Below are 23,417 nucleotides of genomic sequence, written 5' to 3' on the forward strand. Positions count from 1 at the left end.
GTGAGTCTCTGTGTACCAGATAGTTTCCAGTCTGTGGAGCTTCCCACCCAGGAGGTATGTGGTTGTTTATATTGTGAAATTATCCCTCCTACCTCTTGATGTGGCCTCCTCTTTTTCTTCTGGAGTAGGGTATCTTTTTTAAGGTTTCCGGTCCATTTGGGTGAAGAGTGCTCAGTCTTTAGTTGTGAATTTTGTTATTTTTAGGAGAGAAGTTGAGCTCCAATCCTTCTACTCCGCCATCTTGTGCCCATTCTGTTAACTATGTATTTAACAAATTATTTTACTGGGAGTGATTACAAATGATGTTGTGTTTCTAATATGGAGTCGCATATTCATGTTATTACATAGAAATTCCTTATCTATCAAGTTGGTAAGTTTCCATCATGAGTGGGTGTTTGAAGTATCCATTTTAAAACAGAATATAATTTTGGAAGATGGAAAAAAAGTCTCAAGCAGATTGGCTTGATCATCCAATCCCAAACTGAGAAACAGAATTATCCCTTTCCTTTTCCTTCTACCACTGGAGGAAAATGGAAGAGAAAAGGATTTCTATGTAACTGTAACATTTCTTCAGAATAGCAAACAGATTCCTAAATCTATTTTTAATATATTAATGTATTACCTACTATTTTTTTTTTTCTTTTTAGGGCTGCATCTGCAGCATATGGAGGTTCCTAGGCTAGGGGTTGAATCAAAGCTTCAGCTGCCAGCCTGCACTACAGCCACAGCAATGGCAGATCCAAGCCACGTCTGCAACCTATGCCACAGCTCACAGCAATGTCATATCCTTAACCCACTGAGCGGGGCCAGGGATCGAACCTGTGTCCTCATGGATACTAGTCAGGCTCATTACAACTGAGCCACAATGGGAACTCCCTAGGATAAATATTTCTTGAGCATTTAGCATAGGGTCTGCTACTAACTAGACCATCAGTCAGTGTTTGTTAAATAATTGGTTTGTATTATAGACATTTTCTACAACTGTTGAGACTTCCAAAACTTACACAGGGTCAATGTGTTTGGCTTTTGACTCTAGTCTTTTGGTCCTCGTGGCGCTATGAGAACTGCTCTCTCTCTGGCTGAGGATGAAGAGTGGAAAAGAATACGAACGTTGCTGTCTCCGACCTTCACCAGTGGAAAGCTCAAGGAGGTGAGCAAAGCAGAGGGCTTTCCACTACGAACTTAAATAATGACTCTAGGGACAGGTAGAAAATGGTCATACTCCCTTTCCAAAGAAGAGTCTGCTGAACTTGAGTTTCCTAATGATGTCTTTTATTGTTACACTTTCGAAGAGATATTTTAAGATTCAATGTCAAATGTCACTTCCTGTGCCATGTTTGGGAAAGCCAGGTCCTGCTAGGACTTGAGTCTCTGCATTTAACTTCGGGTGGTGTTTATTTTGTGTCTAGATGTTCCCCATCATTAGCCATTATGGAGACTTGTTGGTGAGCAACCTGAGGAAGGAAGCAGAGAAAGGCAAACCTGTGACCATGAAAGAGTAAGTAGAGGTGGAGCTGCGGGGGTTCTGAGCTCTGCTGAGACCCTCCCTCTGCCCATCGCGGAGCCAGATCCCCACTGCTGAGTCACTGTAAGGAGCAGACAGAAGTAGGTGTGTGGTGGTACATCTTCAGGGGGCCACCCTCGATTGAGTGTCAGGGCAGCCAAGAGAGAAGGTGATTTCTGTGTGCATGAGCCAGGGTTTAACTTACCTGTTCACCTGCCACTTTGGCCATTCTGAAAAACAAAAATCCATAGTTTAGAAAAGACAAATGTTCTTATGCCAAAGTGTGTGTGTCTGTGTGTGCGCCTGTGTGTGTGCACACGTGCATGCATGTGCACGTTCCAAGTTTTGCACGTACAGGGTAGGGAACAGTGGAGGTAGGCTCTTGGTAGGTAATGGCAGGCAGTGGGTTGGGTAGGAATATTTCAATGTGGAACTTGAAATGACTTCAAGCTCTTCCGAATTTTCCTGGGGAAAATCCTAATATTGATTCTTAACCACCATTTGGCTTTCCTTCATCCTCAAGAGAGAAAAGCCCCCATGCAGGCTATGGGTAGGGTGACCATAGCATGTATTGTCTAAGCAGATTGTATATAAAAAAGTTTATACATACCATGCAGGAACAGCAGGCGTAAACTGAGAATGGCTCAGGAAGAGTGAGAACACAAGACCACTTACTATGGGATTCTCTGTATCACCTCTGGAGTGAAGGATTAACCTTTCAGGAGTCTTCACAGGGGTGTAAGACGAGGAGGGCGGATGTTCCTGGCAGCTCAGAACAGGGAGCTGCTGTTCTGTAATGTGCAGAAGAGGAGTTGGCTCTGAGTACAGGGACTGAGGCGAGGCCAGTGTCCCTTTTCTTTCTTTCTTTCTTTTCTTTTTTTTGTCTTTTTGCTATTTCTTGGGCTGCTCCCATGGCATATGGAGGTTCCCAGGCTAGGGGTCAAATCAGAGCTGTAGCCACCGGCCTACACCAGAGCCACAGCAACGCGGGATCCGAGCCGCGTCTGCAACCTACACCACAGCTCACGGCAACGCCGGATCGTTAACCCACTGAGCAAGGGCAGGGGCCGAACCCGAAACCTCAACATTCCTAGTCGGATTTGTTAACCACTGCCCCACAACGGGAACTCCTTTTTTTTTTTTTTTTTTTTTTTGTCTGTCCCCTTTCTTGACTCCCCCCAGGATGAGTTAATTATCATACCCCGTGTCCTACTCAGACACAATGCTTGTATGGCTCCTGTTGCCCATGGTCAAAACACACTACGGTATTCTGTCTGATTATGGGGGAGTCTAACTTGCCTTAGGGTCCCCACCACCCCAGCACAGGGCCAGCTGCATCATTGGCACCTTGTACACCTTGTGAGTGAGTGAGTGTTGGTAGCACAGATGCTTCATGATCTACCAGGTGGTTCTGGAAGAGTGTGGCTCTTTACCTCTCTTGGCTAGACATCGGATTTTTCCAGGTGCTTCTTGTTACCCGTGTTGGGTAAGGCCAGTAAAGAGAGGTGGATTTTAATCGTTCTCATCTTTCTCTCCTCAGCATCTTTGGGGCCTACAGCATGGACGTGATCACTAGCACAGCCTTTGGAGTGAACACGGATTCCCTCAACAACCCACGAGACCCCTTTGTGGAAAATAGCAAGAAGCTCTTAAAATTTAGTTTCTTCAGTCCATTATTTCTCTCAATAAGTATGTAGACTACTTGAATTCTTTTTCTTTTATCTTTTCTTCACTCCCTCCTTCCTTCATTCCTTTGTTCCTTCCTTCCCTTTTTCACCTTTTTTTTTTTTTTTTGCTGCCCCAGGGCCGGTAAAGACTCCCTGGTCATGGATCAGACCTGCGTCACAGCAGTGACAATGCTGTATCCTTAACCCACTGAGCCAGCAGGGAACACCACCTTTCTTTTTTTAATAATAGCTTTAATATTAGCTCAGTAGCTTTATTCACATACCGTATAATGCACCACTGTAAGATTTATATTTATAGTTGGGTTGCATTTCTGTTGTTGAGTTATAGGAGCTCTTGGTATATTCTAGATAAGAGCCCTTTATTGGAGAGATGATTTAAAAAGATTTTTTTCCCCTTCTATAGGTGCCTTTTCACTTGGAAGAGCAAAATTTTAAATTTTCATTATGTACAATTTCCGTTTTCTTCCTTTTCTTTCCTGTTCTTTTGGTGTCATCTCTACGAGTCCATTGCCAAATCTGAGGTCATAAAGATCTACCCACCGGTTTTCTTCTAAGAGGTGTATTGTTTTAGCTCTTAAGTTTAGGTCTTTGGTCTACTTTGAATTTATTTTCATATATGGCGTGAGGTAAGAGTCTACTTCTATTTTTTGCACGTAGACGTCCAGGTGTCCCCGCACTTTTCACTGAAAACTATTTTGTCTCGGAGTTCCCGTCATGGCGCAGTGGTTAACGAATCCGACTAGGAACCATGAGGTTGCGGGTTCGGCCCCTGCCCTTGCTCAGTGGGTTAACGATCCGGCGTTGCCGTGAGCTGTGGTGTAGGTCGCAGACGCGGCTCGGATCCCGCGTTGCTGTGGCTCTGGCTTAGGCCGGTGGCTACAGCTCCGATTCCACCCCTAGCCTGGGAACCTCCATATGCCGCGGGAGCGGCCCAAGAAATAGCAACAACAACAAAAAGACAAAAAAAAACACACACACAAAAAAAACTATTTTGTCTCCACTGAATGGTCTTGGAACTCTTCTCAACGTTGAGTTTACCATAGAAAAGTGGGTTTATTTCTGGAGTCTAAATTTTATTCTATTTCACTGTATCTTTCTTATGCCCATATGACATTGCCTTGTTCACTATAGATTTGTGATTTACTATAGATCTGTGATAAGTTTTGAGATCAGGAAGTATGAGTCCTACAACTTTATTCTTTTCTTTTTTTCAAGAGTGTTTTGGCTCTTCTGTGCCCCTTGCAAATGCAAATGAATTTTAAAGTCAGCTTTTCAATTACTAAAAAGAAACCAGCTAGGATTCTCCTAGGGAATGCATTAAATCTGTAGATTTGCTGTCTTGACAATGTTTAGTGTTCTTAGACATGTATATACAATATTTCTCTTTTTTTTTGTCTTTTTGCCATTTCTAGGGCTGCTATATTTTTCATTTACTTATATATCATTATCATTTTCATTTCAACAATGTTGCAGTTTTCAGGGTAGAAGTTTTGCACTTCTTTGGTTAAATTATTCCTAAATATTCTGTTTCTTGATGTTATGTAAATAGAGTTATTTTCTTAATTTTTGGGTTATTTATTACAGTGTATAGAAATGGAATTTAATTAATTGTTAGGGCTGTACCTGCAGCATATGGAAGTTTCTGGGCTAGGGGTTGAATCAGAGCTGTAGTTGCCGGCCTGTGCCACAGCCACAGCAACACTGGACCTGAGCCACCTTTGCAACACACACTGCAGCTTACGGCAATGCCAGATCCTTAACCTGCTGAGCGGGGCCACATCCTCATGGATACTAGTCGGGTTCATTACCACTGAGCCCCAACGGGAACTCCCGTAGATGCCCTTTATCAAGTTGAGGAAACTCCCTTCTGTTCCTGTTTGTTGAGTACTTTTATCACAAGAGTGTGTTGCATTTTGTCATGTGCTTTTTATGGATCTATTAGATAATCACATGGTCATTGTCTTTTATTCCTTTGATATGTATTACACACTACAACTTAATTATGGTGTGTTGTCACCTTTTATACTTTGCTGGATTCAGTTTGCTAGTATTTTGTTGAGGATTTGTATATCCATGGTATAAGTTATGTTGGTCTGTAGCTAGCTTTCTTTCTTTCTTTCTTTCTTTTTTTCCTGTCTTTTGTATTTTCAGGGCCATACCCTCGGTATATGGAGGTTTCCAGGCTAGGGGTCTAATCAGAGCTACAGCTGCTGGCCTAATCCAGAGCCACAGTCTTGCCAGATCCAAGCCATGTCTGTGACCTACACCACAGCTCAGGGAAATGCTGGATCCTTAACCCACTGAGCGAGGCCAGAGATTGAACCCGCAACCTCATGGTTCCTAGTCAGATTCGTTTCTGCTGCACCACAATGGGAACTCCTGTAGCTTTCTTTATCTGTGCTATTTTTGCCTGGTTTTAGTATCAGATTCATACATTTGGAAGTGTTGCACCATCTAGTTTTGGAAGAGTTTCTTTTAATATGGTATTAATTCTTCTTTAATTTTTTGGTAGTATTCACCATTAAACCCCTTGGACCTGAGCTTTTCTTTGCCAAACTGTAGGTGGTTTCTTGGTTACTAACTCAGACTTTTGAGCTCTTATAGTTGTATTCAGATTGTCTAATTCTTTGAGTCAGTTTCTGTTTTTCTAGGAATCTTATCCCTTTATCTAAATTATCTATTTTATTGGCATAGTGTTGTTCATAGATTACTGTTTTTATTTGAAGCATAGTTAATTTACAATGTTGTATGAGTGTCAAGTATACAGAAATGTGATTCAGTCAGTGACACACACATACACACACTTTTTCACTTTTCGGATTCTTTTCCATTATGGGTGATTGCAAGATATTGACTATACACAGATTTATTTTCTTTTGTTTTCCTTTTCTTTTCTTTCTTTTACCATGCTATATGGCATGTAGAAGTTCTTTGGCCATGGGTTGAACCAAGCCCCAGCAATGACAAAGCTAGAACCTTAACCCATTGAGCCACCAGGAATCTACCATAGATTTCTTTATAATCTTTCACTCTCTCTCTCTTTTTTAGGGACATAGCTGCAGCGTTTGGAGGAAATTCCAGGGCTAGGGGTGAAATGGGAGATACAGCTCAGGCCTATGACAGAGCCATAGCAATGCAGGATCTGAGCCACATCTGCAACTGATGCCATAGCTTGCAGAAATGCTGGATCTTTAACACACTAAGACAGACCAGGCATCAAACCCACATTCTCATGGACACTATGTCGGGTTCTTAACCTGCTGAGCCACAACAGGAACTGCTCTCATTTTTAGAAAGTCAGTTGTAGGAGTTCTCATCATGGTTCAGTGGTTAACAAACCCGACTAGTATCCATGAGGACGTGGGTTCAATCCCTGACCTCGCTGAGTGGGTTAAGGATTTGGTATTACCGTGAGCTGTGGTGTAGGTTTCAGGCATGGCTTGGATCTGGCATTGCTGTGGCTGTGACATAAGCTGGCAGCTACAGCTCTGCTTTGACCCTAAACCTGGTAACCTCCATATGCCGCAAGTGCAGCCCTAAAAAGCACGTCTTTCATTTCAGATGCTAGCAATTTGGTTGTTCTTTCTTGGCCAATCTAGCTAAAAATTCTTTCCAAGGCACCAACTTTTGGTTTCATGGATTTTCTTCCTAATTTTTTATTCTCCTGTTCATTATAACTTCTTCACTTGTCTTTACTATTTTCTGCCTTCTACTTACTTTAGGTTTTTGTTTCCTCATCTCTTTTCAGTGTGTTAAGGTGGAAAGTTTGATTATTTACTTAAGATCTTTGACCTTTTAAGATCGAAACCTATGGCATAAATATCTCTCTGAGCACTGCTTTTGCTACATCTCATCAGTGTTGGCATGTTGTGTCTTCATTTTTATTCATTGAAAAGTAATTTCTGATTGCCCTTTTGCTATCTTTGTCAACCCATTGGTTATTGAGGAGTGTGATATTTAATTTCCACATACTTTCTTTCTGTTATTGATTTATAATTACATTCCATAGTGGTGTAATGATATACCTTGTATTATTTCTGTCACGATTATTGTTTTTGAACAGTTTGATTACTTGAACTAACAGATTGCGATCTGGTTTCTCCAAAGAGAGGCCAGTCCAAGAGCTAAAGACTGTAATTCCCAGAATGTAGTGACATCCTCTCATCATTCCAAAGATGCCCAAAGGGCCACTGACCTCACTTCTACATGACATCACTGTATGTGGACTTACTCTGGCTCAGTCATTGGCTCAGAAATCTCAGTAAAAGTCATAGAGGCACTGGCTCCTGGCTGAGTGTCCTGGTGGTTGTACTTCTTTGATTTTGGTAGTGCACATGGTAATTGCTCCAGGTAAACTTTGCAAATTCACCATGCTTCCTTTTATCTTTTTCCCCTACAGTATTCTTTCCATTCCTCACCCCGATCTTGGAAGTATTAAACGTCACTGTGTTTCCCAAAAGTGTTGTGAATTTTTTCACGAAATCTGTAAAAAGGATGAAAGAAAGTCGCCTCAAAGATAAACAAACGGTAAAATCGGCAGGTGGTTCCCTGAGGGCGTTCACTGTTTAGTGAACTGACTGTGCTGTACACATGTGGCTTGTGCATATCTCTGCATTTTTAAAGGAAGGTAGAGAAACTGTAGTGTTTAGAACAGGAGGGTTTTAAAATCTGGGGGAGTGAAGAAGGAGGTGATTGGGGAAGAAAATAAGAATATGAGTCAGAGAGCAATGTTTATATAGAAGGATAGGTACATGGCATTCCCATTGTGGCTCAGTGGTTAACAAATCCAACTAGGAACCATGAGGTTTTGGGTTCGATCCCTGGCCTTTCTCAGTGGGTTAAGGATCTGGCGTTGCCGTGAGCTGTGGTGTAGGTTGCCGACGTGGCTTGGATCCCGTATTGCTGTGGCTGTGGCTGTGGCCGGCAGCTGTAACTCCAATTGGACCTCCAGCCTGGGAACCTCCATATGCTGTGGGGTGTAGCCCTGAATAGACAAGAAAAGCCAAAAAAAAAAAAAAAAAACAAATGAAAGGTACAGAAATTCGTATGTTATTGTATAAATATTATTGAGGTAAGAAGTGGACCACTTTTCTTCAATAAATTGTCAAGGGATAAAAATTACTGTTTAAAAATGATTTTACTGGTATTATAATTTCCTCACATATTAGACTGGCAAGGAACCACTTCAACTTCAAGCCTCCTCTCTCACAGATGGTCTGATGGAAGCCCCATGAGGCACCTGTGGGGTGTAGCCTATGGTACATTTGAGCCTCTCATAGTCTGGGTGGGCAGGGGTCTTCTCTGGGTGATGAGGCTGCAAGCTGGTTAACCAGCTTTGCCTTTGTGAGGTCTGGAGACCAGCACAGGGATGCCTGCAGGTCAGAGGTTACAGGGCTGGGTACCCATGGTGGTCCTGGAGGTTGTGTAGAGATCTGGAAGGATCAGGAGCTTGAAGATGCTTCTACAAAAGATGCCACTGAACTCTTCAAAGGTCAGGGGCTCCATTTATATGGCCCTTCCTTAGGAATTAGGAGTTCCCTGGTGGCCTGGCAGTCAATGATCCAGCATTGTCATTGCTGTGTCTTGGGTCACTGGTGTGGTGCACGTTCAATCCCTGGACCAAGAACTAAGACAAGCAAACAGAAAAGAAAGAAAGAAAGCGTGAAAGCCGGAGAGAAATAAAAGGTTGACATCATGGCTACTCTCCTGAGTAAGCAGTTATGACAGGAATGGGGGTAGACAATTCTTTGGCCAAGAAGCTGTTTCAAAAGCCAGAGATGCCAAAGCTCAGGGGGAATAAGGACCAAAAGGCTCTTGAATGTGGTGGCTGGGTTTCCCTAGAGACACACCATGGTCTCCCAGCCTTGTATGTGGTGTTGGTGTTCACTGAGGACTCAGGCAGTACTACATAGACTCCTGGTCTTTAAGGGGCCATGTTCTCAGGAGAGAGGAGATATACCACCCCCTGACTAATCTATGACGCCGCAAGTGACTTTTCTCTCATTGAAATTTCTCCATTTTCCAGCACCGAGTGGATTTTCTTCAGCTGATGATTAACTCCCAGAATTCCAAAGAAACGGACGCCCATAAAGGTAAGCACGGAGGGGTCAGAGGGGCCCCTGTGGGGAGGCCCAGAGGAAGGGGTGGTTCTGAAAATGTGCAGGAAGTTTTTCCAGGCAGATGAGCATTTCTGCCCCGTTGAAGAAAGCCACACATTTAGAGAGAAACGGTAGCCAGAGGTGCTTCCTAGAAGTGGGCAGGCGCAACTTTGTTCAGAGCTTGAAGGGCAAGTGCAGCAAGGAGGTCAGGCCCAGAAGCCAGTCCTGGTCTGTGCATCCCCTACAGCGGAGCCTCTGGGGCCCTTGTTTCCAGTGTGGACGCTCAGGCTCCTCCAGACCCACTGAGTCAGAGCCTCTGCCTGGAAATTTGCATCAAGGCTTCATCACATCAGGAGGCACAAGCTCCTGGGAAGCTTGAGTTCACCAGCTCAATCACTGTAAGGTTTCATTTTTTTCTCTGTCATTAATAAGTAACTTGTGGGAGAAGCCTTTGAGACTGTAAATATTCTATTAATCCTCCACATTTCACCTACCACTTTCATTATCCATGGATGGTTCTTGACTGAAACCTTTGTTGCTGTGATGGTGGCAACACCATGGCTTTCGAGGTCCATCATTCTTCATGTTCTTGTGTAGGGAAGAGTGCTCCATCCGCCCTCATTTCCTTATTGGTTTATTTATTTATATCCTGACGGTCTCATGGACAGCTAACTTATTCTCTCACATCATTCTGGATTTTGATTCTCAAATTCTCCCAGGTTTGTCCACTGGAGTTTTTTTCAAGTGCGATCCTGTATTCCTTTTTCTTTTCTTCTTCTTCAATCCTTTTTTAAAGGATTTTTTTTAAGAGGGGTTAGGTTCAGAACAAAATGGAGTGGAAAGTACAGAGATTTCCAACATACATCCTGCCCCATCAACACAGAGCTTCACCGCCTATCAAAGGATAATACTGGACTTGTACGCTTGTTGCAATCAGTGAAGATACGTTAATACATTATTAGCACTGAAAGTCTATAATTGACCTTATGGTTCATTCTTGGTGTATATTCTATGGGTATTGACAAATGCATAATAAGGTATCCCCACCATTACAGCATAGGGAGTATCCGGTATCCTTTTAATCCATCATTTTCAGAGAACTTCCTCACGTTCTGAGGCAAGACAGTCCGGGTTTCTCTTCTATTTCCCCTGAGTAGCCCTGGAACCAACCATTTCTCCAAGGGGTAATGGTTCCCTTTAGTGAGAAGTGGTATTTAGAAATCAAAGCCTGGGATCTAGGAATGTTTTTCAGTGGACAAAGCTAAGAACATCCAACATAAGACTGATGAACATAGGTATTTCTATGTCTACCCATCACCAGTGATACAAACAGGTTCTCTCAAACAAGAAGCCCCTGATCTGTAATTTATTGCATGGCACGAATGCTCCTCTATGGTTAACTTCAAGCTACTAATGCGTTGACAACCATCTCGCAAAATTTCTTGAACTTTAAAAAATTTTGCTTAAGAAAGGATTAGCTGACTCTTGCACCCACTATAAATGTATCTAAAACTATGTGTAAATATCCTTCAATATATTGATCTATATATGTAAGCACAGGTCCCACACATCTTTCTGTGATGAAGGAATATTCTATATCTGCACTGTTCTGTACAGGAAGCACTAAATATATGTGGCTATTGAGTACGTGACATGTGGCTACTGCCACTGGAAACTGCATGCTACATTGTATTTAATTTAATCAATTTGAAGATAAATGTAGGCGTTCCCCCTGTGGCATAGTGGGTTAAGGATCTGAATGCAGTAGCTTGGGTTGCTGCAGAGGCAGGGGTTTGATCCCAGGCCCAGCACAGTATGTTAAAGGATCAGCCTTTGCTGCAGCTTGGTGTAGGTCATCATAGCTGCAGCTTGGATTCAATCCCTGGCTTGGGAACTTCCATATGCCATGGTGTGGCCATAAAATATACGTACGTGTGTGTGTGTGTGTGTGTGTGTTGTCTTTTTAGGGCCGCACCCATGGCATATGGAGGTTCCCAGGCTAGGGGTCAAATCAGAGCTGTAGCTGCCGGCCTACACCACAGCCACACCAACACCAGATCTGAGCCACATGTGTGACCTACACCACAACTCATGGCAATGCTGGATCCTTAACCCACTAAGTGAGGCCAGGGATCGAACCTTTGCCCTCATAGATGCTCATCAGATTTGTTCCTGCTGAGCCACGAGGGGAACTCCCTGTGTGTTTTTTTTTGTCTTTTGTCTTTTTTGTTGTTGTTGTTGTTGTTGCCATTTCTTGGGTCGCTCCCGCGGCATATGGAGGTTCCCAGGCCAGGGGTTGAATCGGAGCTGTAGCCACCGGCCTACGCCAGAGCCACAGCAACGCGGGATCCGAGCCGTGTCTGCAACCTACACCACAGCTCACGGCAACGCCGGATCGTTAACCCACTGAGCAAGGGCAGGGGCCGAACCCGCAACCTCATGGTTCCTAGTCGGATTCGTTAACCACTGCGCCACGACGGGAACTCCCCTGTGTGTTTTTTTAAGTGTCACCTGTGACTACTGTACTGGCTGGCACAGCTCTAAACTCTGAGTATCATGGGGTTTACATTAACTGGGGAAAGACTTTGATAGTAGAAATTACCCACAGCAGTATCACAGAAATCATCACTGGGAAATCAGAACTCTGCAGATGCTTCTTACACTCATTTTGTGTTGTTTTTGTTGTGAATTACATGGTTGGGGTGGGTCTCACATTGATTTGAGGGCCGTCAGTATCTGACTGTCACAGTCCATTCCCATCGAAGAGATTAGAATCTGACCATGCTTGGTTTCTCTTAGGAGAAAATTAACAGGGGGACCCATGTATAATCCCAGGGCTGTTTGCTGAGCATAAAGAAGAGCAAAGACGGGGGAAGGCACTGAGAAGATGACATTCGGGCCACGATCGAATAAGCACTGCAAGTTCCACTCACTGGACCCCCATTTGCTGTATTGCATGATGGCCAGTGTCCTTCTGAGGACACATTCTTTCTTCTGCTATTTGAATGTCCTGATGACACTAGGGTCAATCACAGCTCTTCTAGCTTGTTGTCAATCTCTGCAGCTTCTGTGCAGAGCTGAGGGCCTCCATGTGGAGACTAGAGCCCCAGATCTTCTTTTACCTGATGCCTCTCAAAGTATAGCCCTTGCTTCTCGGGCTACGCTGTGCACACAAATCACCACATCTCATGAACGTTCTTAGTTCTAGGTCGGGGTGTGAGACTCTGCACTTCTAACAAGCTCCCAGATGCCGCTGATGCTGCTGGGCCATGGACCACACTTTGAGTAGCTAGAATTTATCTGTAGCCCAGTATTGTTCTCTTAAGTTCTCACAAACCTATTGACATAAAAGATCATTTAATGTTTCCTGTGATGAAGCTTTAGTCTTGTAATATCTGACAAAAAACCAAGTTATCCTCTAGCTGGAATAATTTAAATGATGATGAAAGAGAATATTACCCTGTGTTACTTATAGCCGAAGTCCTTTTAGGATTTTGCAAGGGACATAACTGATAACGCAGTGTCTGTTAGACTCAAATGCTGTCTCTTGAAATTACTCAGCTGTGTTGTGGGGGAGGCACCATAGTTGGGAGTCAGAGGCCAAGAACAGTATGGGGGAAACAGGATTAAGGCAATTGCTGCTTTTCGCTGGCTCCTTAAGGAGCACAGGAGAGTGAAAACCACTTCCAGTATGACTCTCAGCTGCTTTTACACTTGTTCCCTAGAGATCTGGCAGTTTCGTTTGGGTTTCTCATCACCTAAACTGTGACACTGTATTGACAGGCTTTACCTAAAATGTCTTTCATCTCCTTTTAGGTCTGTCCGATGAAGAACTTGTGGCCCAAGGTGTTTTCTTTATTTTTGCTGGCTACGAGACCACTAGCAGTTCTCTCTCCCTCCTTGTGTATGAATTGGCCACTCACCCTGACGTCCAGCAGAAGCTGCAGGAGGAGATTGATGCGACCTTCCCCAATAAGGTGAGTGGTGATATCTGGAGTGGGGGAGGGGATGAATCCTAAGCAGGATGCCTGCTCGCCCCTTCTTAGGAGATTTTTGCCCCAAAAAAGGGAATCCCACATTTTTTACCTGCACTGTTTTGGAAGGATCTAAAGCATACAAAACAAAGGCAAGAAAACAGGACTTGCCTGCTGTGCACAGATCTGTAGGTACTGTGAAAAAAGTGCTGGTACTGGCATATCATATATGCTATGTCATGTAAAAGTCACACGACCTCAGTGTCATCTGATAGGAAGCATCTGTTTCTCTAGCGTCTGCATAGTCACTGTTGACTTGGCTGGACTTGCTTTGGTCTGACTGTTGCTCATCTGGGCTGGCCGTGGCTCAGCTGGCCTGGCCGACTCAGCTCCACACATCTCTCATAGCCCACGTCTGCTTCTAGGGCAGTGGCAGGTGTCAAGAGCAAGAACCCCAATCATGTGGGTGTCCTCAAAACTCTGCTAGCATCACACTGAGCCCACTTCCCACTGGTTCAAAGTGAGCCACCTGGTCAACCTGAGTCAGAAGAGGAGGGCGCCAAAACGCTAGATGGCAAAGGACGTGGACCCAGGAAGGGGTGGAAAACTGGGACCTTTAATTCCGTCTACCACCCTGGGACCAGGAGGAGGCGTGAAACAACAAGGGCATAGGAAAGGAAATAGAGGACATGAGCTTGGGTCCTGGCTGTGGTTTTGGACAAGCCTAGAGTCCTAGGTCCTTCAAATACAAGGTAAGGATGCATCCTAGGACCTCCCTGGTTTAGAGATGGTCTGTTGTCACTGGTAAACGCCATATTGGGATGCTTTTGATGCAATAAGATGAGAAGGTCACTAAGAGACAAACATTAGTTAAGCATTGGGTTCTCCCCTTGTTAGTGTATTACTTATAATAACAACATTCTTGGCTAACATTTGCTGCTTCCTATATGTATATCTATTCTAGTACTTTCTATTTATAAATGAATCTAAGCTTCATAAAATTCTGCATTAGTCAGGAGAGGCTACGTTATGCCTCAGTAACAGATGAGCCCCCAACTCTCTGAGCTCTCATAGCAAAGGCTTATCTCTGACCCACATCTCCACGTGCAGCACAGATGGTCAGCGGAGGGCGGGAGTGGGAAGCTCTGCTCCACACAGTTACTCAGGGAAACGGACTAGGAGGCCCCAGCATCCTGGACCTGCATTATCTGGACATGAGTCTTTGTCTGGGGAATAGGGAACTTGAGCACTGCTCCCTGGCTTTTTAAATGATTTGTTCCTGAACCAACATAACTGCCTCAGTTCACAGCCCATTGGCAAAGCTGGTCTCCTGTAACGTCAAGTGAGCTGGGAAATAGGGGGACCACGTGGATATTGGGGAGCAGAGACTGTCTCTGTCATTCAACCCTAGGAAGGGTCAACTCTGATTATGTCCATGCAGCATTTCAGAACACTGAGCTACCGAGAGATAAAGCACTCGCATGCACCGGCCTTGTGCCCAGTGGTGAAGACGCCAAACTGGGAGCCAGGGTGTTGGCTCCTGAGCCTTGTCACCACCTATAGTATTGTTCCTAAAACACTCACATATCACCCTCACTGTTCCCAGATCTCTGCCCAAACTGGGATTCTTGGTGGGGTGAGGAGACCTGGCCTCTGGGGCTGGAGTGGCTTTGGGTTTGACTGTAGGGACTTTCAGACCTTATAGTCAACCTGAAGGGACGAAAGGGATGTGTTCCAGCGACAGAGTTGGGGCTGGGGGTGGGGGTGGGGGGCACTTTGATCCTCTTGTAACTTTCCCTGGAACTGAAATTCTGTTCCTGGTACCACCCATCTTACCCCTATTTTACATATTTGATTTAGAAAGTAACTCTTTTTCTCCCCATATTATTTATGGAGATTTTATATCATTTGGTTTCACATTTTATATGTATAATCAAAAGAATTAGTGATCATGGGATTTCCTCTTGTGACACAGTGGAAACTAACCCGACTAGTATCCATGAGGGTGTGGGTTTGATCCCTGGCCTCGCTCAGTGAGTTAGGGATCCCGGGGTTGCTGTGAGGTATGGTGTAGGTTGCAGACATGGCTTCTTGTTGTGGCTGTGACTGTAGCGGGCAGTTGCAGCTCTGATTCGACCCCTAGCCTGGGAACTTCCATATGCTACAAGTACAGCTCTAAAAAGAAAAGGAAAGAAAAAAATAGAGCATGGAGAGAGAATTAGTGACTAGAATTTATCAACTTAAAAATTTATTAATGCTTTCACTGACATGTGGAATCTGAAAAAAGGACAGAATGCACTTCTTTGCAGACCAGATACTGACTCACAGTTTTTGAAAAACTTATGGTCTCCAAAGGAGTCAGTTTGGGGGGTGGGGGGATGCACTGGGGGTGTGGGATGGAAATCCTAGAAAATTGGATTGTGATGATCATTGTACGACTATAAATGTCATACATTCATTGAGTAATTAAAAAAAGAAAAACTAAAAAAATTTATTGAAGAGGGAGATTTTTACTTCCTGGATCTCCTTTTCCTTAGCATAGATGTCACGCCTTCCTTTTAAAAAGAAAATGGTGATGTCGGCATATTTCACTTAAAGTTCATCGTCCATTTGTCACAATTTTTTTTTGTCCTAGAAAAAAATACTGCACGATAATGAGTAGGATTTCAGGCTATTTTTAGGGTTTGTCTCAAAGGTCTCCCATTGTCATACCTACTCCACACATCTCAATGGGCCATTGAGAAATCAAAGGCCAGAATAAACAGTAAAATGTCTATAAATGCTAAAGTCCTTTACCCATTTAAATTATTCTTTGGAGGAGTTCCCGCTGTGGTACAGAACGTTAAGAATCTGATGACTGCAGCAGCTTGGATTGCTTTGGCGGTCAAATCCCTGGCCCAGCGCCATAGGTGAAGGATCTGGTGTTGCTGTGGCTGTGATGTAGGTCCTGGCTTGGATTCAGTCCCTGGCCCAGGAACTTCCATATGCTGTGGGTGTGCCATAAATTCAAAACTATGATTCTCTGAAGGTCCTACCATTTGAAGAGGGCTACATAGACTGAGTTGACCCTTGATCCCAAATCTTAATTCATCAAGATCTATTTCTTCTTCCCAGGCGCCTCCCACCTACGATGGTCTGGCGCAAATGGAGTATCTTGACATGGTGGTGAATGAAGCTCTCAGAATATTCCCAGTTACTCCTAGAATTGAGAGGGTCTGTAAGAAGGATGTGGAAATCCATGGCGCGTTCGTTCCCAAAGGGACTGTGATGATGGTGCCAATCTTTGCGCTTCACAGAGCCCCGGAGCTCTGGCCAGAGCCTGAGGAGTTCCGCCCTGAAAGGTACGAGACCCCAGGGAAGGGGCTCCATCCTGATCCTCTTTGGTGCTTGTATATTCTGATACCGCATGCAGTCATTTCTTCGTACATCTTTTTATGGTTAAGTTTTTCTTTTTATAAGATTCCATTGGTTGAGTCAAATTTATACAAAGGGTGGACTAGAAAAAAGTAAATTATGGTTCTCTGCATTCTCAATACCTTAAGATAGGCCTCATCAATTTGTAATTTAAGTCCTTAAGGATATTTTTCTAGGCCTGTACAGATGCTTACTATTTCAAATGGCCTTCTATTAATTTGGCTTTATACTGATTATTTGATTTAACAGTTCATTCTAAACAACCTTCTACATATACATGTTTGTATGCATGTGCCAAAAAGTTACCCAACAACTATATTGTTGGTGGTGGGTAGGCTTTTTATTTCCTTTTAGATCTTCTGTCTGTCCTCTCTTCTCTCCGAATCCACCACCACCACTCCCACATTTCATTTCTTTAAACGGCATCTGCCGTTTCCTCCAGCATTGTTGTGAGATGCGGGCTGGGGACTGAGAGGCCTCATCCCTGTGGTTCAAGGAGCCTCACTGAGGGTGGAGGTGCACCCAGGCCCCGGTGCTGTCTGTGGCTGCAGTCCTGGGCCAGATCCTTCTTCTCAGTATTTGCTGACCTTCTGCAGAGACGTCCTCTGCCCTCAGACCTCTGAGATGTCTTCCTTGGAGGAGCTAAGCATCCTCTTCTGAGAATTCAGAGCTGAGGTCTGGTCTGGACACAGCTTGGACTCTGGAAGGAGTCGATGCTTCTTCCCTTTTGTGTGTTGGGAGCACAATTTGGAGGGAACTTTTTAGAGCACTAGATGCAATTTAGACTTTTATAGCCTCCGACTCTAAGCTCCCTGATGGCAGGGACTTTGTTGTGCTAGCCACCCGGCCCCTGGTGCTGACACAACCTCCACACACAGCACTTGTTGAAAGAGGAAGTCAGAGTCAACCCAGTCCTCTGTGTTCTGGGCCAGGGAACCTCCAAGCTCAGCAGCGCCCCCTCCTGGAGCCTCAGGAACCTAAAACCAGAGACCACTCTGCATTTCTGTCTGATTCGTTCAGATGTCAAGCAGACACATACATCTGACCCGTATGTGTCAGGGCCTGGGACAGGCAGTGAGAAATCCAAATGTTAAAAAAAAAAAAACAACACCATTGTGGAGAATTAAAAAAAATATACGATATATGTATATTTACATAGCCACAGCCTATTCTATAGGCACAGTCTACGGACTATTTTAAGGTATTTGTCTGTGCCTATTCCCTGCTCAAGAATCATCAACCCAATTTAGCTGCCTTATCCACATGCTACTGCTACTTTTCTCTGTATTCCTGTTTTGTTTTAGTTCATATTGTCTGCGAATCTTCCAGAATGTTTTCCGAAATAGGGACTCTTTAAAAATAGACATAACCACAGCACCATTACCGCTTTCCCCAAATCCACATTTTTTTCTTAATATATTCAAATATGGAGGAGTCAAATTTGAATAAAACATTGGTCTAAGCATCAAGGAATGTATGGGCTGACCAGGAAGTCAGTGATTGCACTTGGGTAGAGTCGCCTAATGTGTCCGTATCAATATTCTGACTAAAGCATCCTCTGTGGGTGAGAGAGAGAGAAAGAGAGCCAGCCAGCCAGGCAGGGACACAGGGGGAGGGGAGGGGATGGGAAAACAAGGGGAAATAACAGTTAAATCCTCAGAGCATGACAGTCAGTCTCCTTTCCTAACTGCCCTTCAGAGTGTGAACCCCTCACCCCCCTGAATGGAAATTTAGTGTTTAAGGACAAAATTTCTTTTTTGTTGTTGTTGCTTTGTTTCTAATTGCCTTTTATTTAAAAAAATATTTTTAAGTATAATGATTTTAATTTTTTTCCATTATAGCTGGTTTACAGTGTTCTGTCAGTTTTCTACTGTACAGCAAGGTGATCTGGTCACACTTACATTTCTTTCTTTTTTTTTTTTTTAATTTGTTACTATTTTTTTTTCCCACTGTACAGCAAGGGGATCAAGTTACTCTTACATGTATACATTTTTTCCCCACCCTTTGTTCTGTTGCAATATGAGTATCTAAACATAGTTCTCAATGCTACTCAGCAGGATCTCCTTGTAAATCCATTCCAAGTTGTATGTGATAACCCCAAGCTCCCGATCCCTCCCACTCCCTTCCTCTCTCCCTGGGCAGCCACAAGTCTATTCTCCAAGTCCATGATTTTCTTTTCTGTGGAGATGTTCATTTGTGCTGGATATTAGATTCCAGTTATAAGTGATATCATACGGTATTTGTCTTTGTCTTTCTGACTCATTTCACTCAGTATGAGAGTCTCTAGTTCCTTCCATGTTGCGGCAAATGGCATTATGGCATTCTTTTTTATGGCTGAGTAGTATTCCATTGTGTGTATGCATTTCTTTTAAACAGCAGGCATCACATCCCCTCAGTGCAGCTGAAAGCGCCCACGGGGGGAGGGGGGTGGGCAGGATCCGGAGCATCCCTTCCTCGCAGCAACGTACCCACCGCAGGATGAATGACCAGCCCCCAGACGTACCCCTCATGCGCCTGGTTGAAGAGTGAACACCTCACACTCGGAGCTCTTGAGGTTTCTGTGTTGCATTAATTAGTTTTCATGTATTGTTACGCAACCAGGTTCAGTAAGAAGAACAAGGACACCATGAATCCTTACACTTACCTGCCCTTTGGGACTGGACCCCGCAACTGCATTGGCATGAGGTTTGCCCTCATGAACATGAAACTCGCTCTCGTCAGAGTCCTGCAGAACTTCTCCTTCAAACCTTGTAAAGAAACACAGGTCAGACAGTTACCTATCTCCATTAATAGTGTTTTCTTAAGTTTTTTTTTTTTTTTAAACTGAGGGGTCTGTCTGTAAAAGTGTGATCTAGTCAAAGAATAATGTCTTCTGAAGTTCCCACTAAGACACAGTGGGTTAAGAATCTGGAGTTCCCGTCGTGGCACAGTGGCTAACGAATCCGACTAGGAACCATGAGGTTGCTGGTTTGGTCCCTGCCCTTGCTCAGTGGGTTAACGATCCGGCGTTGCCGTGAGCTGTGGTGTAGGTTGCAGACACAGCTCGGATCCCACGTTGCTATGGCTCTGGTGTAGGCCGGTGGCTACAGCTCCGATTCAACCCCTAGCCTGGGAACCTCCATATGCCGCGGGAGCAGCCCAAGAAATAGCAAAAAAAGACAAAAAAAAAAAAAAGAAAGAAAAAAAAAAGAAAAAAAGAATCTGACTGCTGCAGCTCCCATAGCTGGGGAAGTGCAGGTTCTATCCCCAGCCCGGGGCAGTGGGTTAAAGTATCCGGCGTTGCTGCAACTATGGCTGGGATTCGAGCCCTGGCCTGGGAACTTCCATATGCCATGAGTGTGGCCATAAGAAAAAGTTGCGAATTTGCAGATAAAATATAAGTACGAGAATGCACTTCATAACATGATGACTAGAGCTAACTTTTCTGTGTAGCATAAGAGAGTAGATCAGAAGAGTTCTCACACACACACAAAGCCCCATATTTTTCCTTTCTCTTCCTTTTCCTATCTATATGAGATGATGAGTGTTAGCAAAACTTCTTGTGGTAATAATTTCACGGTATATGTAAGTCGACTCATTATGATGTGGATCTTAAACTTATGCCCGGCTGTCAAGTCACTTAGGTCACAATAAAAGGGGACATCTTTTAATTTTGAAAGAGGATAATGAGGAAGTACTGCAAACATCTTTATTCCCATATTTTTAAAAACTTATTTTAATTTTTAAAAATTTTTAATTTTTTGGTCCTTTTAGGGCCATGCCCATGGCCTATGGAGGTTCCCAGGCTAGGGGTCAAATCGGAGCTACAGCTGCCGGCCTACACCACAGGCACAGCAACAGCAGATCCGAGTTGCATCTGGACCTACACAACAACTCACGGCGATGCCGGATCCTTAACCCACAGAGCAAGGCCAGGGATCGAACCTGCAACCTCATGGTTCCCAGATGGATTCTTTTTTTGCTGCGCCATGATGGGAATTCCCACATATATTTTATAATATAGAACAGTTCTCCAAAAGACACCAACTATTAAAATTCAATCAAGGAAATATAGAGAGTCTGACTCTCCCTATATCTTTGAAACATATTGAGTTAGTAGTTAAAAAATCAAGACTATATGGTGCTAAAAGTCAGCTTTTATATGTTTGTCAAGAATTAGTGTGCATCATGTAGCTTGTCTGTTTCTTTTGTTGGTGATGTTTCATTAATTGGTTCTCATTTGCTTGTTCACATGTTGCAGATCCCCCTGAAAATAAGCTCCCAGGGACTTATCCAACCAGAAAAACCTATTGTTCTAATGGTTGTGCCCAGAGATGGGACCACAAGTGGAGCCTGACTTTCCCTAAGGACTCGGGCTTGGTTCCTCAAGGAAGCTGCATCCCAGAGTACCAGAGACCTTGATTTCCTTTGTGATAAGAACTCGAAATAAAGATAAGCTTAATCTAGTGCATTCGATGGATGATTAGAGATTCTGCACATTCTTTAGCTTCTCACTGTCAATGTGGAGTGTTACATACTGTGTCATTTGAAAGAGGTGATTAATGAGGGTCAGATATGCAGACTCAGCTTCTTGGGTTCTCCTAGGAACAAACTTTAATGAAAATAAGAGTTATTGTGGTGACCAAAGTGGATATTTGTGTTACAGATTTTATTTTGAATATTCTAAATTAAATATTATATGAAGTCAATAAACATCCCTTTACAAAAGTATCATCTGATGTCTTCATGCACATTTGGGGAAATGTCTACAATGTGTCTGAAAGAGCCAGTGACTAAATGCTTTTGACCATCTCAGTCACCCGTTGGGTGGGGTCTTCAAAAACTTCTGTTTGATTTATTCAATAAGTAAGAGTTAATCCCCCTTGCTTAGACAGTATATTCATAGTTTAAATCTTTCTTTTGGGGAGAGCACATATTTTTTCATAGCTCTTTGTATTCCATCCTCAAGCTCCAACTACCTTAACACAATGAGCATGAAATAAAAGGTGGCTGATTGGTCAATTGATGGGGCAGAGTGGCTACAAGCACTGGTCGGTTTCAGTGGGTATCAGAAGCTGCATGGGGCTCTTCCTTTCCCTTTTTTTCTCCTTCCCTCTCCTTTCCTTCCACTGCCTCACTTGCTCTTTCAGGAAGATCCAGTCCTAAGGCCAGGAGGTGGGGCACCAAAGGTGGGCAGCCTCACACTGCAGGGCAGGAGTAGAGAAGGGGGCAGAGAGTTTCCAAGTCAGAGACCAAGGAGGGAGTGGAGGGTGTCCACAGGGATGGCAGCCTGGCACAGGTGTGGGGACCCAAAGGACTCCCTAAGAAGGGTGGCCTGTAGCAGCACCCAGAGTCTAAATAGGGTGGGAGATCCCAAGTATGTGAGGAGGGTGTCCAGGCTTAGAAAGGGATGGTTCGGGGAACTGGCTCCATAAAGGGGAATTGATCAAGGAAGCAAATATATGAAGGATGGTGGAAGCTAGAATTCTCCCTGTTGGAGAAGAGAGTCACTGATTCAGAAAGGGAGAAAACCAGAATAAACCCAGGGAGTCAAAGATTGGAACTGAATCTATCAGTGTAAATCCATACCTTTCTATGAAGATAGATGATAGCTGGTTAGATGAGTGATATATACAGATGACAGGTGTAGATATATAGATAGGTGTGTGTGTAGATATAAATACAGATATTACTTACTTCTTTCCACTCTTAGGGCTTAGAAACAGTGACATCCTAATAGCAACAATCACAGCTTGTGCCTAGATCTTGGCTTATTAAATAATATTTTCAACTGAAAAGAACCAGGCCTCCTTAGAGGAATGGCTGCTCCCAGGGCTGGGAAAGTAGGTGATGACCCTGAAACATCCTGTGCTAGAAAGCAAGGACATGTAAACACTGATGGGACAAAAAGGCGTGGAAGCCAGCCAGAGAGGCTTCCACTGACCAATGCAAAGACAATTTGAGCATAATTATAAATACGGATGGTAAGAGATTATAAGCCATTTTGAGAAAATAGAACACAAGTACCTACAGATGTACATAAATAAATGGGTACATTATAAATTGAAGAGGATATTTACATAGTTTCAAAGTACTGGGGCTCAAAATACCCCTTAATTCCAAAGGGAAGGGGTAGCTTCAGAGGAGAAACCTGGAAGACACCCCTTTCATCAAGGGGTCAGAGAGCATCATCAGAAATAGGATGAGTTGATCACCCTTCGCCTGATAGGATGCAGTGGGAAGAAGTCACCTCACCTGGTTGCTCTTCCTGCCAAGGAGACAAACCTGAGGGCAATTGTGAAAAGACTCCGACAAACCCACCCTGAGGAACGTTCTACTCACCCCGGTCTGTAACTGGCTTGTAATCTTGGAAAGAGCATCATGAAAACCAAAGACGGACTGAAAATGTTCCAGACCCAAGGAGATGACAGCAGGTCCTTGTCTCTAAGGGCACAGGTGGGACAGGTGGGGGGACTGGGGGCCCTGAGGTTGGAGGGCAGTGATGTATCCGCATTAACACCCTGACTTGGAGGTGGTGTTGAGGTCACAGAGGACCTGTCATTGTGTGCGGGGGCTATAGGGGGTGTGAAGTATCAGAGGTGATCAGAAACATGGTTCTTTGAACAGACTATTCAATAAGTTTGTGATTGCTGAGGGCGGTGGTCACAAGGGCACCTTCTGGCTGGCACTCACCCCCCCCCCACTTTAGACTTTGTATTATTCTAGCATGAGGGCAGCACCAGCCTGTGACTGAGAGATG

General features: G+C 43.9%; 1 protein-coding gene across 1 annotated transcript in view; it reads left to right on the forward strand.

The window, feature by feature from the left end:
• LOC125127075 (cytochrome P450 3A29-like) overlaps positions 1–21,388 on the forward strand; it is a 38,046-nt gene extending 16,658 nt beyond the window's left edge. Inside the window, exons 5-13 of the mRNA XM_047779603.1 lie at positions 1,037–1,150; positions 1,410–1,498; positions 3,045–3,193; positions 7,592–7,719; positions 9,218–9,284; positions 13,107–13,267; positions 16,379–16,605; positions 19,280–19,442; positions 20,919–21,388. Of these exons, the coding sequence (XP_047635559.1) occupies positions 1,037–1,150; positions 1,410–1,498; positions 3,045–3,193; positions 7,592–7,719; positions 9,218–9,284; positions 13,107–13,267; positions 16,379–16,605; positions 19,280–19,442; positions 20,919–21,014 (1,194 nt within the window). The 3' untranslated portion in view covers positions 21,015–21,388. The remainder of the gene's footprint in view (positions 1–1,036; positions 1,151–1,409; positions 1,499–3,044; positions 3,194–7,591; positions 7,720–9,217; positions 9,285–13,106; positions 13,268–16,378; positions 16,606–19,279; positions 19,443–20,918) is intronic.
• Positions 21,389–23,417: the final 2,029 nt, after the last annotated feature.

This window comes from Phacochoerus africanus, chromosome 5 (assembly GCF_016906955.1).
Source record: "Phacochoerus africanus isolate WHEZ1 chromosome 5, ROS_Pafr_v1, whole genome shotgun sequence".
In the NCBI taxonomy this organism is placed as follows: domain Eukaryota; kingdom Metazoa; phylum Chordata; class Mammalia; order Artiodactyla; family Suidae; genus Phacochoerus; species Phacochoerus africanus.